The 20358-nt window shown below is 42.1% G+C and overlaps 1 protein-coding gene across 21 annotated transcripts in view; it reads right to left on the bottom strand.

The window, feature by feature from the left end:
• RIMKLB (ribosomal modification protein rimK like family member B) overlaps positions 1-20341 on the bottom strand; it is an 85437-nt gene extending 65096 nt beyond the window's left edge. For 6 of the 21 annotated variants that reach the window (XR_010391105.1, XR_010391103.1, XR_010391104.1 and 3 more), the window contains exons 1-3: positions 14012-14163; positions 12442-12967; positions 5900-6120 (exon numbers count right to left, since the gene is read on the bottom strand). Coding sequence is in view for 18 of the 21 variants with exons in the window: in XM_064518446.1 (XP_064374516.1) it covers positions 5900-6074 (175 nt within the window). In the remaining 3 variants the exon portion in view is untranslated. The other 15 variants (XM_064518405.1, XM_026115517.2, XM_026115512.2 and 12 more) reach the window with 15 other exon arrangements.
• Between the last annotated feature and the right edge of the window lie 17 nt (positions 20342-20358).

Here is a 20358-nt window from a genome sequence, read left to right as displayed (position 1 = left end):
AAGTCATAGATTTCCACAATGAAAGACCAAGTCCAGCCACTAATTGTAAGTGAATAAGTATGTTTAGTCTGTCAGACTTAAGCCAGTAGTTACTTGTGCTTGCAAAATAAAACCAAAAAAACCCCCAAAAAATGAAGTACTACTCTGGTAGCAGAATTCTGATGACAGATCTCATAGAGTATAGATAAAAACGAAGCAGGAACATACAAACTTAGGAATAAAGAGCAAGCTGCTATTCCATAACCTAAAACTTGGGGTTTTGGTTTTTTAATTAAATCCAAACATTGTCTCAGGTTCAAGTCAGTTTGACAAATTACAAGTTATTCCAGTCTTCAGCAGACTTTGTGCATGCACAAAGTTGACTAGTTCTGAAAGACAACTAGTAGCATCGAATAACACTAATGATTGTTAGCAGTGTCAAAAAAAACAAAGAATGTATAAACTTCAGAGATTAACTTTACTATCCTTTTCTGCAAGATGGTCCCAGCAGCTCAAACCCAAAACATGCTCGCTGGAAATTCCTTTTGCTCAGGACGGTCTCAGTGGTTTCGAGGGGTTCAGGGCCCAACACTTTCACCAACACCAAATTCACTTCATTTCTAATCACTTTGTAATCATTTGCACACACTGCAGTTCCTTTTCCAGCTCTTACTGCTGAGTTACAAACAACTTCCCTATTCTGCAGAGGAAATAATGGCTGCTGCTACTTTTCTTAATTGCAGACTTGGTTTGCTTCCTGCTATGCTGGACAAGACACTATCACTCCCAGAGCAATGTGCTGCACACTGCAGGAAAAGCTCTCAGAGTAAGGTGCACTGCTGGACTAACAAGTGCCAGGGAAAAATGGTAAAGCAATCTAACTTTACTCTTTTTCCCTAGCTCATTATACTTCACAGAAATCTTTGAAATATTCTGATTGCTCCGTTCTTATTTCCAGTCCCATATGACCCAGTGTGAAAAAGGACCACATCTACTCCTTACTAGTTCAGACCAACTTAGAAATTAAGGATAGATCTCATGAAAAAAAAAGATCAGATCTTGTAAAATTAAAGAGACAGGCCGGGGCTTAAACTAAATAGCTGACTAATGCTGCAGATTTCAGGCCCACAAAAGAAACCCAGAAATCTACACCAGCAACTTTTACGAAGTATAAAATGAGGGAAGAATCTTCTAAACGCCTCCTTTCCAAAACAGAATAAAGACAAGCAATCAGTTCACAGATGTCATCCATCTGACTAGGGAAAGAACAGCTGATCATGCACTAAGTATCACTGTTTAAGCATAGATTATTATTGCTTCCTTTTTATTTCTCACTGGGGTCAATTGCTTGCTTTTACATTCCCAACGGAAAAGCCAAGCAAGTACTGGGAAAAATTCACACTTCTGTTTTATGCTTTAGGACACTCCAACTCCACTCAGTCCAGCATCTTTAATCACTGGAAGTTCCTGAAAGCAACTTTGCTCAAAATTATTTTCCTCCCCAGAACAGTATCAGAAATATGGAGAAACTAAAAACTTACAATACAGGAAGTAGAAAGTCCTTAGTTGAGTGATCTCAAAATTCTGCTAGTTACACGGCAAAGAATTTTAAAGAAGACATTCTTGTAAAAAATTCTAATGAAGGAAAATTCAAATTTCCCAAGGGACTCCTTCACCAGCAAAAACTTCCTAAACTCTGTTTCTCTGTTAGGTAAGGCAGGTATTCTGGTGGAAAGGTCAAAAGTAACCAACTCTATTCAGAAAGAAAAGATAAGCAATGGACTATATTTTGTCTCTTGTCCACTTATTCCCCGAAGGCTTCACCCTTCCCCTCCCCCACAAGGCTCCAATTTGCCTTGTCTGACACTTCCCAAGCCTGTTATTCCACTGAGTTCACAAACACAATTTTTTAAAAAAAATTACATATTTAAGCAGGATTCTCACCATTAAGACTTTAGATGTGTGTCTGAAAATGTCTTACAGAGTTCAGCTAAGGTATCTGCTATTTACTTCAAATGAATATAGAATTGCCAAACTAGATCAGACTATTAGCCACCTAATTTTGCAATCTACCTCTTTCCTTACAGCAGTAAATAGCAGATGCTTCAAAGGCACACACACCCAACCCCCCTGCCCCCGGTGCACCCAACCCCCCCACATATACGCACCCCCACACACCCCCTACCACACCCCAACCACACACACCGCCCACACATCCCCACCCCCTGCACACAGACCCCCATCCACCACACCCACACACACACATGCACCCCCCCCACACACAACCCTCTACATCACCCCATACCCCCCCGCACACACACACACACCGTGCTCACACATACCCCACACCCCGCGCACACACACACCCCTAAAACTGACACTATCAAGTATCCTGTCCATAAGCAAATTCCTCCATTTTAAAGTAAAAAGAGAAGCCCCATTCTCCCTTGCCCTCTTGGACTACAGCTAGCAACTGTATGACCACAAGCTGACTTGATGTAGCAGGCTATTCCAACACAAAATTGTTAATTATTTGGGCAGGGTTAGTTTTCCATCAAATGAGCCAACTCAGCTCACCCTACAGCCACACAAACACCACCAGATTTATTTCAGCAATTCTACATTCATTTGACATAAATAGCAGGTACCTTAGCAAGAGAACAGAATTTGGTCAAACTTTTTTGGAATAGATTAGATTAGCTACAATATGAAAGCAAACCCAAAGGGACATGAAGTCCTCATACACAGCAAGCAGCAAGGCTGGAAAGGGATGAGAGGAACAGGGCTACTCCTTTCAGCAGCAGATTATCATTAGACTGCTTAGCTTCAAGAATGCAGCTGTAAGAATCTTAGGTTACAGATGCACCACAGTTTGAGCCAGTTTAAACGAGAGCAGCTGCAATAGCCCCCTCTGCTTTTTTCCAGACACGCATTCTTGTCCACTCCTGTGTGCCAATGCTGCGCATGTCTGATTCAAGAACCATCTCAGCAGGTTCAGCCCACCAAAGCAGCAGAAAAATATTCACTCTTTTCAGCAGCAGCTTTCTGCTGATTTTAACTCAGCTTTTGCCTCAGAGATCTACAGAGTACTACTACCAATGTACAGGGAAGGAGACAAGAATGCGTTGCCTCGGTGAGCAGGCATGGAGCAGCACTTAGTGCATAAACCATAGTCTATTTTCAAAACAGTTTAAATCTAAAATCAGACATGTTCCTTTCCTTCTAAATTTAAAGGGAAAACCTTCAATTCTACATTTCTTAGCTTGCATTTACAACTCCTTCTTGAACCATACTCTGTTGAGGCAACTAACTTGTGACTCTTGAGCTGAATACAGTTCTTCAGCAGATTGACAAATCATCATGTGACCAGTAATACTGGGGTTGGGCAGGTGCTAAGGATGCTGAGTAATCCAAACTTTCAGCTGTGGAAGCAAACTGATCAGCAGGGACTCCTGGGGACTACACTGTTGGCTTGCCTGGGGATCCAGCCACACTTCCAATCCAAACCTGCAATACAGCAGCAAGGCCTCAAGGAGCCACTGCTACTGCCTCCTTACTGAAATAAGCCTATCACTCCCTCTCCATTTGGCCACATCAGATACATGGTAAATCACGTCATTCTTAGATATATACACATTTTGGAAGAGTCCGAGTAACAGAAATTGTCCGTGCCTCTCTGGCTCAAGGCTTCAGTGATACTGACATCAATGTGCTCTATTTTCAAGTATGCGTAAGTATGCAGGTATGTACCAGTACTGGAAACATGCACTGTTTGCACCATGTAATTGGAACACATTCTCACACATTCTCTTCATTAACTCCTCTGTTGTACAAAATTTTACTCACTCTGGACCCTTCACACAACAGCAAGTAACAGAAAAGGTACAGAATGCATTACCTTCTGAATTTTGTTTCAGGACACCTTTTTCTAGGCCAGCTGAGTACTTTAATTAGGAAAAAGGGGCATGAATAAAGATTTTGCCTGTGTCCTCAACCAGAAGTCTGTACCACTACATGGAGGCAAACATGGGGAAAAAGAAAACTAGAAGATTAGAGGGAAGGTTCCTCATGTCTTTCCGGGAGAAAGAATTCTGTTCAATATAAGGAAAGGAACAAAACAAAGCAAAACAAAAAAAAAACACAATTAGCCAGTCCAGACTAGTTATAAGGAAATTTATATACACAATCTTTCAGCCCATTTTTATCTCACTCCTTTTGAAGAGATCAGTTACTTATATAGTTTTGAACACTTTTTATGAAAATTATTTCCTTTGTGTTCTCCTCTCAGTCAATTTCTTAATTTTTACTCATTCTTGTTCTATACATCTCTCAAAATTAATTTTCTGACTCAAATAATACTTTTATCTTTTCTTCTTGCACCAGATAGAGCATTGGGAAGCATTAAACAGAAGGGAGCAGAAATTGGGTGCGTAAGGCCCACAAGTCATTCTTGCCATTTTAAATTTCCCAAATACAGAGAGAAAATAGGGGAGAGGAAGAAGAAAACATCACCAAGAAATAAAAGCAATACTGAAATGCTGAGGGACCAATTATGCGTCTTGGAGGCTGTAGCTACAATTCTGGATGGTTGCCTTAGCAGAACTCACTGTCCACTGGACAGCATATGTGGGACAAAAAGGGGTTCAGAGTTTCTGACAAGAGGTTTCCCTGATTAAATAACATCCTTCTGAAGAGTTTCAAGTCTCTGATAAATCACAGACACTTCAGAATTAAAGACAAAAATACGTTAACAAACAAAATGAAAGTTCAGTGATATCAGGGTCAAAATTCCTGGGTTTTATGCATGCACTTTTTAAGCTTGATTGACCCATGTTGTAAAAAGGTACAAATGTTGACCAAAGAAAGTTCCTCCATAAAGTCAGTCTTCAGATATTCTTCCTGCATGGATTCCCCAATACAGAACAAGGTATAAGCTCATGTGGCAACCTCTCCTTCAGAGGTGAAAGTACTTATATATTCTCTTCCCATGTAGAATTACTCTAACACAGTTTGTAGGGATTTAATTGTTTGCAAGATATCCAAAGATTTTTTTAAGTGATATATGGAGAAGAGAAATGGGAGAGAGAGACAGGCACAAAACACAACTACAACTCTTTAAGGAATCCAAATAAAAAGAAGTTGAAAAAAATACTGTAATAGCAAGTGTTACAAAACTTAACATCAGTGGTATTAATATTCTTCCTCTAACAAGCATAGTGTCTGCAGAATTATTTCACTTTTTACTTCTAACATACCTTAATGTCCTGTTTTTCATTTCTAATCACCACAGAAAAAAAAAAAAAGAGCAAACAGAAAAACAGAACAAAGTGTTACCATTTTGCTTAAAGCACAATAATTTGTAGTAATAGTTCAAATTATTATGATGCACATACTTTGTATTTTAGATCTCTTTCTTTCTGGCATGTACATAACTACACATGTGTACAGGAGCATGCTTTAGTTATGTCACATTACTACCTCTAGCTCCATGACAATTTGTACTGTCAACTGAAAAATTCTTTTTAGCTTATTTCAAATGTGTTTGCTATCTTGGGATCAGAACACAACAGAATTAAAAAAAAAAAACACTTGAAACTCTTAAATATTATCCATAAACCTTAACTGTCTATGCAAAAATGAAACTAAGTAATTTCTTCTTAACTCAGAGATCCTGTAGTCCTTATCCTGAAATCAGCAAACTGAAGCAACCCTCCTCTCTGTTCTATTGGCAAAGTTAACAATTACATTTTATGATCACAATAAATGCTAAAGAACATGGTATCATGTACGTCTATGTGATTCAAATTAGATATGGCCCTCTGGCACACACGAATTCATTATCAAAGAGTAGGGAGGCTCCATTTTATAATCTTTTCACAAGTACTCTTTCAGCTAATTCCCAGCCTTAGTTCATCCTCACCAAGATTTCCATCCTCAACGGTCAGTACCACTTCATCCATCACCAAGGCCCGAAAATCTAGATCCTCTTCACAGCATTTGGCCTTCAGTGCTCTCATGATCTCCTGCTGAGGGTAATCTTCTCTGATGCGACGGTCTGTTAAGAACCACAGCCTGGGAGCAACTGAACTGCACATCTTGGACTTGTCTTGCAACCTTCAACGTTTCCCTTCAGTGGAACTTCTAGACGGTGGAGAAGAGGAGAACTGTTAGAATGCACAGGCTCCTATCCTCATATTCCCCAATGTCCTGAGTCCTACTTCCTTCACACAAGTCTGCCCTTTCCAATAGGGTATAACTTAAAACCTCCAAGTGGGAGGATAATGTCTATGCCTATCTATAGCAGAAATAAAAACAAGAACAAATCCATTTACATTCAGTGGCTACATACTGAACTTCAAAATCAGGTTTTGGTCCTTATTTTCATCTGCAAGAAATGCACACTAGATGAAGCTATTGGTACTGGCAGTAGCATCCCTTTCTGGACAGTACTAGGAAGCATCCTATGGACTGAAAAGATCTTCAATGTCCAACTCTGAAGGCCACAATTTTAGCTTCAGAATGGGGATACTTCCTCACACTTGAAGAGAACTCAGCCCCTCCTTACGTACTGTTAAAACGCCTATGACAGACACGATGTCTTCCTTTTCACCATCTATGAAAGACAGCTTGTGCCAAATTCTTATGTTAAAAAAGCAGTCCAAAGGAAGTCAAAAAAAAAAAGCATTGAAATAAAAATTTCCCTGAAAGGATTTCAAGACAGTGATTTGCTCTGACAAACACTTAGCATCTACTTATGAAAAATATTTAGTATTATCCAAAAGATATTAATGGAAAACCAGTGGAACAATAAGCATCGACATAAAGTTAAGGCGGCCCAACATTAATGCATGTAGCCTAAAGTGGAATCAAGATTTGAATACAAGTGTTAGGCCTTTTCTTTACCCTCCACTTCCAATCACCTTTACACATAAGCAGCACCAATGGATTCAACAACACAGACACAAACCAGTTCAAATTACAGAATGTCTACACTGTTAGAACTGATAATCAGGAAAGTACCATTCCCCTTGCTTTGAATACAGAGAACTCAGACTATTTTTTACTGTATTCTAACATATTTTAAAATCTGCAAAACAATTACAGGTATGTTAACGGACTAAAAAATACATTCATCATTTGCATTTAAGTAACAACAGGAAGCAGCACAGTATAGGGGAAAAGAATTCCAGACAAAAACAGAGCTGTCTGCCACTCATTTTAAAACCCTAAAAATAATATAAACAGGTAGAAATCATTATTTTCACCAGTATGATTTGCATGCGTTTCAAGAATTGAACTTTGGGACAGAAACAGAAGTTTTGCCTGGTAGTCCTGATGACCAGACCTGGTGTCAGAAGAAAACCTAAGTGCAGATCAGACCACAGATCTGTAACAACTTCTTTTGTGTTCAGAAGAATTTTTGTAGGTTTTTCTATTGTTCTGGGTTAAGATTTCCACAGTAGGTATCAGGGTGAAAGGATTGTTTTGCTACAACCATAAGAACAAGCTGGATTTTTTGTAATTAAAAACAATGGTTTTGCTACCAGCGAAGATTTTTGTTAAGCAACAACAAGATAAAATTTTAAATGGCCATTTTTACTCCTGGTATTGAGGCCCCTAATGGCAACAAGCGAACTCTAAACTTTGTTTTTACTGCTTTGTTTCTACTGCTTTGGTCATTATGAGCAACAGTAACGCCACAGACTACAGTGCTTCATAATAGCAGACGAAAAGAAAAAAGAAGATAGGGAAAAGCAATCACAGATGCAAACCAGCCCTTGACAGCAGCCAAGATGCTCAAGGGAAAGCAGAATAAGGAGTGTTTCCTCCCTTCAAAAAAAAAGGGGGGGGGGTGGGAGGAATAGGTTGTAAAGAACATCCTTTGTATCTAAGAGTTCCTTTTTTCCTTCAAAGCAGCTGAAAGTGAAAAGGAGAAGACACTGGCAATTGCCAGATCCTGCCCCACTTTCGGTTCTCATACTCTCAACAATGGATTTCTCTAGCTGGTGGTTTACAGAAAACCTGCTGGGCCAATATACTTAGCTAAGGATTGCAACAGGCTATATTATTCAGAAATGGCACTGCCATAGCACACTTCAGAAGGCTTCTTGTCAATCTACCCTTATTTCTGCTATCTGCATAAATCACTGGGGAGACCAAACAGCCCCACCTACTGTCTCTTCTTTGAAAAGCATGCTCTTCCTAACAGGAAGGTTACTCCATCCCATATTAAATACAGCTATAGAACACTGAGTACATAAAAAAATATCCTAGACAGAGCTCTCTCATTTCTTTTTGGTCATAAGACTATGACAATCAGAAGCCATTACAGATCTTCAACCTCCTCTCTCAGTACTGGTTTTAACACTGGTACGAAGGAACACGTATTTTCTCTCCTCCAGCCTTCTCCCCCATTCTGGTTGCTACTAACCCTTGATTTCTTTTGCCAACAGGGATCTGCTCACATTTTTCTTAAATCTCTTTTCTACATAGCCCTACCTCCACTCCCTAAAATTTGCTGAGACTGTGCCATCTCTCCCTGGTTGCCATTTCAGCACCTCCTTTCTGAAAAAACAGCAAAGGGTTGAAGAAGGAAAAAAAAAAAGACGCATCCTTTTTCTTCCTCTCTTCTTTTTGTAGGGAGCTACAGCATCATCAGGAAGAGCTATCTAGGTATCTTAACTAGCATACTAAACCCATAAGCATATGAAAAATGCCTTGGATATGTATTAGTTTCCCTCCTAACACTTCGTCTTCTTCCCTCTAAATATTAAATGTTTTATAGATGTTACACATACTAAGGCTCACACCTCATCATGAAGCAGGCAGGTAGCATCCTCAAGTCTGAAGACAAAGATAAAGAAACTCACTTTAGGTCAAGGCATAAGTCACTGGCAGAGATAGAAACAGAAACTAGTAATCCTAACTATACATCCCTTGACCTGCTACCCATTACTCAATTTTTTTCACCAGCAGAAGTATCCCCACCACCCCAACATTCTGTTCCTTAAAAACAGGATCCACTTGTCAGTCTCAACCTCTCCTTATAAGATGTATTTTGATTGTGTAAAGAGTCTCACCAAACAAAACCTGCAATTTACCCTATTAACCCAAGCATCTTAACAATCCCTCCCACATTCTCAAGAAAATGGTCTGCAGGAGGAAAGCCTGCCTAGCAGTCAGATGCACAAGAGCATTAAGTTTCAAGCTGGATATGATTTCCAGATTTTTTCCCTGAAAACCAACTCCATCCATTGTCTCAAACTGTATCTCTTTCAGAATGCAATGCTGGGTGTGTATGAAATACTTCCCAGTCTATGTGAGCATCTATTACAAAATAAGTGTCTATGTACAAGGGAAGGGAAAGAGCAGGAGATGATTACGTGTCTTTAAAATGAAAGTAGTTAATATCAAGTTTTCATTCGAAGCTACTACAATCAATTTGAGTGCAATCTTTCAGAAAGCCAAGGGACTTACAAAATCAAAAACAAAAGAAGAAAGACTTAACTACATAAAGCAGAACAGGAGATGTAAAAGGGTGGAGTCAAAGCAAAAGCTCTATAACAAAAGTCGAACCAACCGTGTCAGACCAGCCAAGCAATCACTGCTGCATCTGCTTCAGAAAGATTCTCTGTGGAACAAATTCTCAGCAATTTATAGAGAACAGAACCCTCAACTTTAAACTGTAGCATCACTGCACTATCTAAGCCAGGTTTCCTTTCAGCATTCACACAGCAGTCTCCTCTTCTCCATCATATACATTTGTATTTCCTTCCTTCATGTCTTGAAGCTGTAACACACCTCTTGCAGATGTTCTAACCAAAGTATTCACTATGCTACTGTTCTACTTCAAATCATGTAAGAATGTGTTTTACGGATATAACAGGGAATTCAGCCAATCAGATCAGCTGTCTAGACAGATCTTGAAAAAGGTCTTCTATCTGCTACAGAGAGAGTTTTAGAGACCTGACTCCAAGAATGGGAGACTGGTGTCCATTGTCCATTTATTGCTTGTCCTGTCTACAACATCCAACAGCAGGGAGAAAAATGGATTAGTCTCTTTTTTTAATCATCATGTATTTTCCCCTAAGATGAAAAAAAGAAAACAATTATGAGATACAAATCCATTTATGTATTATTGGCAAATGTGTGACTTGAAATGTACCTAGTTCATAAAAAGATAGTTCCATATCGTTTCCATTCAAAACGCACTTGCCCAGTGAATTTGTATATTGAAAAGACTAGGCTACTTCTTCCCTGTGGGAATGATAAATGATATTCCTGACGTTTTGCAGCATTAGGAATCAATGTGGTCTAGCCATCTCAACCATTTGACTTGTGACCTGATATTGCAGCACACTCCTATTGCCTGCAGCAAGATCTGGGAAACAAGTTATTGAAACAATTATATCATCAGCCCCTCCCACAATCACCTCTTTTTTAGTCCTTGGCCCAGACTCTGGGCTTCAGTTACAGCACTGCGCAGCTAACTTAACTCCATGGATTTTAGCAATTAGTAGAGAAGTAAAACCTAATCTTAGGTCTAGCATACCTCTAGGAATGTTTAATCCCTACAGCTCAGGTAATAATAAAAATCTCATGGAAGTGAGGAGGAAAGAGCTATAGGGGTAGCAGCCATGATCACCATTAAAAATAGAGAACTAGGAAAAGCATATCTCCAAGCACCTACTTTGTTATGAATAAAATTGCACTCTTATTTATCATTCTTAACAAAATGTATATCCCTTTAATACTTTTTTCCGGTACACTGTTATTGGGGTTGGGAAAAGGCATTTTGCATTCCTTTTTATCATAAATTAGCTGAGGCTTTAAAACCGAGTATGTAATTCCAATCAACCAATTGTCTCTACTATTATGGCAGTTTCTAGAATGCTGTTTTGGAGGCCACACCTCAAGACACTGAAGATCTAAGAACATTTGGAACATGCTCATAAGTTACAATAAAGATGATAGCTCAAGGCAGATTTGATTTGTAACAGCAACGTTATGGATTAGACTGGCTAAACAGTTAACAAAGTGCTGTCCAGCGTATGATCCATCATACATTGTCAAGGAATGAATGTCTCAGCCTCACTTTAGTGAGAAGAGTAGAGCAGTAAATGAAACATCCCAGAAATATAACTTTTCTGTGTCATAGGGAGAGCAGATCTGAAAACAGTTCACAGCAGTTCTTAGTATAAAGAAAAATTAATTCTGTATTCCCCACACAGATACTAGAATGATGATTATCTAAAAACAATCTTAAAAGAAATATCTATGGATTATGAGTATAACCCAAGGTAAGATATGCAGAGATAACAAAAACTGGCATCTCAAACCATTTATTAAAATTGTTTTAGAAATATAAACTCAACATAAATCAGTACTCATTCCTAACACGGCTGCTCCATGATGCTGCTTAGGGACAACCTCAAGGAAAAAAAATCTCTCTTACCTAACAAAAACTAAAATTTTAAATTGTAGCTTTCATAAAACTGTCACATAACTGGTTGAAAATCTTTGGCAAGAACAAAAACCCTCTGAAAAATACAAGTATTTATTTAAATGCATTTTATATAATATATTCAGCAGCAGCACAATCTGTTCAGTGCTGCTGCATATCATCTGCCCTCTGTACATGCGCTGAAGAATTTCAAGCCACTGCAGGCAGGTGAATCCCAAACATGCCTCTTTTAAAGCACAGCATGGTATTCAACCCCCTTCCCTTTCCCTCTGAGGTTTGTAGAGACTGCAACAGTCAAAGAATAAGGGAATATACTAAGTACAATGTGTCTTAAACTGACTGCATAATAGTAAAGCAGAAAATCGCTACCATTCTTTTCCAGTACAATTCCCACACACACATTCCCACAGATGGGCAACTGCATTCCCTACTATGGCTTTCATCTGCTCTCTCCCACCCTTACATTAAGTAATTTTTAAGATACTAGTACCAATCCTTCCCGCACAATTGCCTCTCAAACGCAGACATCCACACCCCCAGTCGTCACTCATCTGTCTTCATGTTTGCAAGTAGGTGATAACATTCCTCATTCACACACCGCAGTTCCTGATCTCCAATGAATAATCTATTCTCTTCCCTCTCTGCCACACAGCGTTGATACAGGTTAACATCAGCTCTCCTCCTACTTTGATCTTACGATTTTTTTTCCCCACAATAGGTTCTCAGCTTTTACACCCATCTGTGTGCACGCCTGTGTAAATAAAACATCATTTCTTCCCACATCCACTGCTTTCCTGAAGAGAGGTTATCCCATCTCTGCCCAGGTTCCTCTGTATTATACCACATACACCCCTCTCCCTTCCGATTTGTGTGTACACAGCCAGTTTTCCCTCCTCCCTTCCCCCACCCTACTCTCAGTCTCCGTGTCTGCCTCTCTCTTAGCGCCTGGAATGGGGGAAGGGAAACAAGCACCGAATGAATGGACCGATGTGACTTACCAGAAATTTGGTGAGGAAGGACTGGAAGATAAAAAGATACCAAAGACAGGTGCTTCTTTTAGTGTGCCAAGTGCTGCTTCAATTCTGCCTCCCTCAGCGAGGTCACGTGTCTTGTTATGTACCCCTTTTCCTAGATCCCCTACTACCCAAAGAGGGTGGCAGTGAAGTCTTCTGGACACCTCCCTGCACTGCAATCCAAAGGATAGAAATGTACTACCGAAGCTCCCAAAGCAAGTAAGGGGTGATTGGAACAACGTTCTCCTGGTACTATATGGGCAATGTCTAGCTAATGCCTCAGGGACCAAGGCAGATTCCTAAGGGTGGAAAAGAGGAAAGGGGGAGTAGATGAGTGCTAATGTAACTCTCAAATCGTCCTCCCCTGCTGGAGAGGAAGGATGGAAAAGAGGCAAAAAAATCCTAGTGTAAAGCTGTACTTTTTAGTGTAAAATGGAGTCAAACCAGTAAGCCTCTCGTGTCTCTAATTCCTGAGAGCTAAACCCCTATATGAGTCTGAAGTCACCAACACCTATGGAGAAAGAGAGAAAAATCCATATTAGACATAAACACGTAAAGATACCTAATAAATTACATTTCGACAGGAAAAAAAAAAAAGGTAACAGACAAGACAATAAGCAAAACCAGAAGAAAAGGAGCAGATGAACAGTTAGGGGAACAGTGTGACTTTAAATAATTTATAGAAATTTACTACAATAGAAATGCATTTTTAAGGGAGAAACTAGACAGTTAAGTAGTATGTTTATTTATGGATAAATGTGTGTTCAAAGGAAAGATAAGCCTGTAACTACAAGTGAACAAAAGAAATTAGGTTTTAAAACCAAAGAAAACTGTATTCATATTTGTGTGCTTCTTTAAACACCTCTTCCAGAATAACATTTAGAATTCATGTGAGGAGACTGAAGAAAAGTATGATTCAGGTAAGAAGCATATTCATATGAATGAAACCCCAATTCGCCAAAGAAAGAGTCCTTTTTAAATAAAGACGAAAAACAAAAATAACATGTCTAGAAGGTGCTTGTGTAAATGAATAAAGATTAACACTCGCTCACTTTGAAAACGCAGTTCATGGTAGATCCTAGCAAGTTAAGTCAGCAATAGGCAATTACCTCTTCAAACATTAGAAAACAATAGGAGGAAAGAAACCTGGTTGTAACGATTTCGTTAAAAGACCCAACCATAGACAGACAGACAGACAGACAGACAGACACACACACACACACACACACACACACACACACACACACACACCGCAATCACGTGAAAAAAACTGCTTCCAGCAAACGCAGATTTTTACACTCGCGCACGGGAGCGGTTTTTCGTTGCGTTCCAGCGGCTGTTTACACCCACGGATGCGTGTGAAGCACAGATACCAAGGCGGGACGTAAATAAACGATATTCCCGAATACATACAAACACCACCACGACGAACAGAGCGCAATACAACAGCGGAAAGCACTGGGCGAGGGCAGAGCATCGCCACCCGAAGCCTTCAAGCCTGGGAGGGGGAGGGGTGGACACAAAAAGGGCCCCCGTGGCTGAGGAAATCACAAACCTGGGTGTCTCGCCTCGCCTGCCCGCGCCTGCGGGGTGGGAAGGCGCTGGCAGGTCCGAGCGCTGCCCCGTCTCCGCGTACAGGGATGCACAATCACCATGGGCGCAACGCGAGGCAGCGGCCGCGGGGCGGGACGGCTAAGGGGACGGTCCCAACGCCCCCCCCCCCCCCCCCCAGCAACGGCGGACCCCACCCCCGGGCTCGTACCCGCTCAGCCCGACATCTCACCCACCCCGGGCACTGCCAAGCCCGAGCCTGAGGGGACCGGCGGGCGGCTGCGCCACCAGCCGACGCCCCCCTCCAGCACCGCCCGCGGAGCCGGGCAGAGGAAAGGAGGCAGCGGGGCGAAGAGGGCTTCGGGGAGATTCGCCCCTTTCTCCCCCTTCTCCCCGCGGGTTGAAGTCACTCGGCAGCGCAGTCCGAAAGGGGAGCAGCCTACGCTCCTGCCCGGCCCCCTCCTTTTTCCCTCCTCCCCGCAGTTGCGGAGAGGAGACAGCCTGGCTGTTCCCTGCACTAAGACCCCCGCCCCCCGCGGCCGCTACTCCAGCCACAGCGCTGGCGCTAGCGTCGCCACCTCCTCCTGCGCTCGCTCCCGCCGCCCGACTGAAACAGCGACCGCGCGAACGGCCAACCGTTGCCGACACACTACTGGGGTGGGGGAGCGGCGAGGCGGGGCGCTGAGCTCCGGGATAGGGCGGGAGTTGGGGAAGGCGGCGGCAGGGAGGCCGTGCGCTCCCGCGTGCACCTCTGCACGCGCACTAGAGGCGACCCCCCGCCGCCGCCTCTGCTGGTAGGGCCGCCCGCTCGCAGTTCTCCACTCCCACCCCGCTTCAGCCCGCTGCACCGCGCAGCGGCCCGCGTGCCGCAGGGCGCGAAGGTGACGGAGGGTAAGGGGCGGGCAAGGGGTAACCGTCACGCCGCGCTCTCTCCTTCAAACGCCTTGGCGCCGTGTTATCCATGGCCAATCCTAGTTGCCTTGCAGTCACTCCATGCCCCCCCACCCCCGAGTCCTGGCAATGACATCACTTGTGACACACTCCCAAGAATCTGCACTCATGACTGCAGAGCGGCACCTTCTCTGGTCAGGTGTGCTGACATCCTCTCTTCCTCCGTCTGACTCACACCAATGATTTGGTCAAACCAACCCCCCTGTGATGAATCCAGATTCAAGCCTGAAGCAAAAATGGCTGAGGCGATAGCAGCCTGACCATGACACACCTGGCTGCTTTTTCAGCCAAATGAAATACTGCTCAGACTTGCCATGCTCCGTGTCACATTGATCCTCCTGTCCCTTGTTCTCTGGAGGCATGTAAAGACCCATCCCACTGCTGTGGATTATCAACTGCAGCTCAGTATAGGTAACCAGCAGTTGCAGCATGAGACATGCCTAGCCTTCCAGCCAGCCTGGTATGACAAAACAAACATATGACACCCACCTCACTTCTGTGCTTCCGTTGGCACGTGGCACACAAAGCCAAGCACCTTTGTCCTTTGTGTGCCAGATAAATGTGTGACATAGCCTACACACCACTTGTTATGTACCATCACAGGTCTGACATATCTGATACATAGCTTGGGCTGCATCATCCTTCACCTTTATTTGTCTAAAATAATAACGGCTGGCAACAAGTGATTATGACACATCCAGTGCACCAACCAACACCTTGTTTGTCATTGTCTGTGGGACACCTCCACAGCTTCCTCTATACACACAGACACACCCTTTTTATTTACTATATCACATTAGCTGTATATTCAGTGCTCACAGCACACTGCCCTAAAATGCATGCCAGGCACTTTTGACACAAAACACCTGATGCAACAGTGATCTTTTCTCCTTCCTGTTTCCTAGGCTTTCATGTATGGTTGAATTTGCACTTTCAACATATGACTACTTACCAAACAACACATGTTGAAAATCCCCACAGATACTGGGGCATAAATTGTCATTCATATATGTGACATAGTGCACTCTATTTCATTCATTACCACAGAACAGATGAAATTGGAAGGGAGCTCCGGTAATCACACTGTCCAATCCCCCAGAGCTCAAAGCAGGATCAGCTACAGCAGGTTGCTCAGTACATCACCACACTGGTTTTGAGTATCTCCAAAGATGGACACTCTATAACCTTTCTGGGCAACCTCTTCCTGTGTCTGACCCCTCTTACTGTAAGAAAGTTTTTTTATGTTTAAGTGGAATTTCTTATATTTCAGTTTGGACCCATTGCCTCTTGTTCTGTCACTGGGCATCACTGAGAAGAGTCTACCTCCATCTTCTTTACACCCTCCCTTCAGATATTTATATACATTTTTAAAGCACAACCCCCACACCTCCTTTTCCTCCAGGCACAACAATTCCATCTCTCTCAGCCTCTTCTCATTTGACAAATGCTCCAGTCCTTTAGTCTTCATGGCCCTTCACTGGAGTTTTAATCCAGCATGTCTCTCTCTTGTATTGAGGAGCCCAGAACTGGACACTGCTTCAAATTTGGTCTCACCAGGTCTCACCACAAACACCAAACATATTCAACTTACTGCCCTGATTCTGTCCTGTATAAAATTCTCATTCACCAACCTTCATAACCTCTAGTTACAGCACACTCAGTGAGTGTCCTGAGGAAACAACATACATATTGCTCAACAATTTGTGTTACACTCCCAGCTTTTCCCTTCAAATGAGAGACATACCCATTTGCTCACATATGATACTCCCAAACACCAATCCTATCACGAATATAGCCAATTCAGCCTGCTTTCCTCTGCCTTTTAAGTATGTGGCAGTTCCATCCTAACCATCTTCACTCTCCCACCTGAATGACAGACACTTTACATACTCCACACCTCCCACATCTGGTTTATCTACACATGGCACAGCCAGAGCCATTTCAGACAAGCTGTGAAACCTCCAGTTGCAGGATGAAGATATGTCATCCAAGCCTTTTGTGCAGTACCCCCTATATATAACTGGGTTGATGGGATTGCATTCCACAGTAGTGAGCTCTAAGTTCTATGGCAAAATCTCCTAATATCTGCTGCAATGTTTATTCATTTATACTGTTTATTCATTTATACATCATCCTACTATATAATATGCCCCTACTTTGGCATACTTCTTGCAAAGTTATATCTGATAGTTAAAATACTCATCAATGCAAGCATTGCTGAGCATTTCTAAGACTAGCTTTCCTGAGGGTATACATGTTCATTTGATTCCCCAAACATCCTAGTTTCGCTCCCCAAACCTCAGATGTGATTCAGGCAGCTCTTCTCCAAACTTTTGCCTAATGAGTATGCCATGGAAAAGGACACCTCACAGATGATGTTAGTGGCCAAAATACCCATTTATCTAGACATCACCTGATGCACTGTTCTCCTGTCTGTTTAGGTTGCTTGCCAGTACTTTTGGCCTCTCATTAGCCCATGGCTGCAAGCCAGAGACCACGTCGCACTCCCAGGTTCCCATCTGCCTGACTCTTAGGCAAGTCCAAGGAGGGTAAATTAAAAAAATGATTTAAAAAAAAACCACACAAACACACCACATCAAAATGATGGTCAGTATTTTTGTTACTTTGACAGCAAAAAAATTTGATAGAATAACTAATTTCTAAGGCTTCTGGAAGAGAAAACACATAAGCATCAAGTTCACACTTCTTAAAGGTGTAGTTTCAGGTTGTGAGGTGCAAGGGTATGTATACACAAGGAATTTACTAACAGAAAATTATAGTATCTCTACTCAGCTGAAGATGTGTGTAACCATTATACATCAGCTAGTGGACAAAGTTATTTCAGAATAAGATTTTTTTTTCTAGATTACTGTGTGTGCTTCATACTATTTTTAAAGCAGAAGAGGAAAGAATGTCCACATAAGGATTTACATAGTTGTAACTACAGTGATGTAATAATACCAGATTTTTTTCTGTTGTATTCCCATAAGTAGACAAGCTCTATGGCAAGTATCTCTACATCCCAAACATGGTTAACAGTTTATGGAAAGAGGAGAACTCCACAGCTGGGAAGTCCTGAAATGCAGATTTTTGGCCATACAAATAAGAGTTTAGTTAGGAGAAATCTGAGAGGAAGTCATTCCATAAGAACAGGAAAGAGATTCAGCACAGTGAAGATAAGACATTTGATCTGTCTCTCAAACTGTTCAGGATTTTCCAGCTTGGTCTTATGATTCTCAGTAAGAATTTAATCTATTCAACCAACTACCATTTGCCTTTTCAGCTCTCTTGCATGCAAAACGGAGCCTTGGATTCCTTTCATTACCGTTAATTGGGCTGCTGGAGTTGTACTATGTTGAACTCAAGCACAAACAAACTTGGAGTATTGAACTGAAAACAATGCTGGAATCAGTGAAAGAGCAGGTCAGACAGCATATCTCTAGAGCAATTTCCCATCATCTTGAAACTTCAAGTCAGTTTGGAAAGAGTCCTGAAAGTGTTTTACTACTTCTTATAAGGTTTGAACAGGAGATGATACCAATGTGTTGCTCAGGACATACCCACTACTGGAAAAGCTCGTTAGAGTTTTTCCTAAAAACTGCCAGTATAGCTGAGTTGTATGTAGATGCTATACTTCTCTGGAATGAGGCATGACTTTTTTGCCACTGAAGATGAGAATAGATTTGTAGGTAATGGGAAAGACCTCAGCAAAAAAGAAACAGCGATAGTCCAAGCAGAAGGGTTGGTAGTGCCCTCAGTTTCAACGGTTGGGTGGACTAGCTAGTTTTACCCTTCAGGAAAGAAAGAATTGTAATATCTGATCAATGAAGAATGGATGCCTCTGAACACTGAGCATTCTTGGCACCCTTCTTTTGCAATTTTTCCCATGTGAGCTGAAATACATAACATAAGGACAGGTCGAAAGCCTTAACGTATGCAAAATCAGATTTCACAGCTGATCGTATGAAACATCTTTTGGCACTAAGTTCACTACAAATGGAAAACAGCAGTTTAGCTGAAGTCTCCATTCTGCAGGACATTATTCTATTATTCACATCAGAAAGTTTCACAGCGCTCTCTGGTTGGGTGCATGAGGCTGTGACAAGAAAAATGATGGAAAGTCTTGTCTGCAGATGTTGCTAAGCCTAATTATTAATACCAACTGACTTAAGCCTATGGGCTGCCTGTGTCTGAATAGCTATTCATTTGGTCAGCTAACTCACACAATGATGTTTGCACTTTCCATTTGGATGAATGAATAACAGATAAAAATATGGGAAGGTAACAGCCTTTGTTCGCTCATGAATGCTTGGGTTCACATATGAACACAGATGCTTCTATGAAGGGAAACTAGTTCTTGATTGTTTTCAGTGAGAAATGGCCATATTATTCTTGTTTCACCCAAAGTAAAACAAGGGCTATACAAAATGGCGCAAAATCATCTTGAATCTGATATATCCCCCATTTCTGATCAGTTCTGACTGCAGTATTAATTCTAGTTCTCAATAAACTGCCATACGGTAGCAGAAAATGGAGAAATTACTGCTAACAGAAAGGTCTCCCAGCTAAAGGGGTCTGCAAGAAGTTGCAGGCTTCACTGACTCAACCCCAAAACTATTTCAGTTCAGCACCATGCATAGCTCTGATCTCAGCAAGCTGCTCCAGGCTCATATCTCTGAGACACCAGACTAGTCAATATACATTCCCCTTCAAGAACATAATATCCAAATTTTTCACATCAATCCGTAATGCACATAACCCATCCAGCTTGAAAATGTTTCATTGCATCTAATTCCTCGCTGCCTTTGGATAAACTCTATCCACACACACCCCCAACACAAGGCCTTCCTATGCCCCTTTTCCCCATTTACAACTCTGCAGCTTGCTGTGGCACTAACTAGTGCTAAACTCCTCTTCACACAGCAATTTCAAATGCATTAGACAAACCCACTTCCATCTTCGTGTCGTTCACTTGCAAAATCAGGCTTGAGTTAGGAGCTGCCAGCTGCATTCCCACACAGACAGCAAGCTACCAAGGCCACAGCAAGACCTGTAAAAGAGAGGACTCTCAACACACTGGGCATGCTGAAAACAAGGTTTAGATACAGGGAATTACAAGGGGAGCCTTGTCACGGAGGAAGAGCTGAGAGCAGGCACTTTGTTCACACACACTGCGAACCACTAACGTACACAGTTTTAGTCACGCCACTATGCAAGCCAGCAACCACGTGACTGCGCGCGCTCTTCAGGCGCTCACAGCGGAGCGGAGGGGTACCCAGCCTGCAGAGCGCAGTGCAACGCGCACGCGCGTACTTACCTCCGGGCGACTGCGTGGAGCTGCGCTGCCGTGCGCGTGGGCCGGCGGTCGTGCGCGCCCATGGGCGGGGTGCGCGCGCGCGC

Source organism: Dromaius novaehollandiae, chromosome 1 (genome assembly GCF_036370855.1).
Source record: "Dromaius novaehollandiae isolate bDroNov1 chromosome 1, bDroNov1.hap1, whole genome shotgun sequence".
Classification (NCBI taxonomy): Eukaryota; Metazoa; Chordata; class Aves; order Casuariiformes; family Dromaiidae; genus Dromaius; species Dromaius novaehollandiae.
This window is presented reverse-complemented; position numbering and strand designations above follow the sequence as displayed.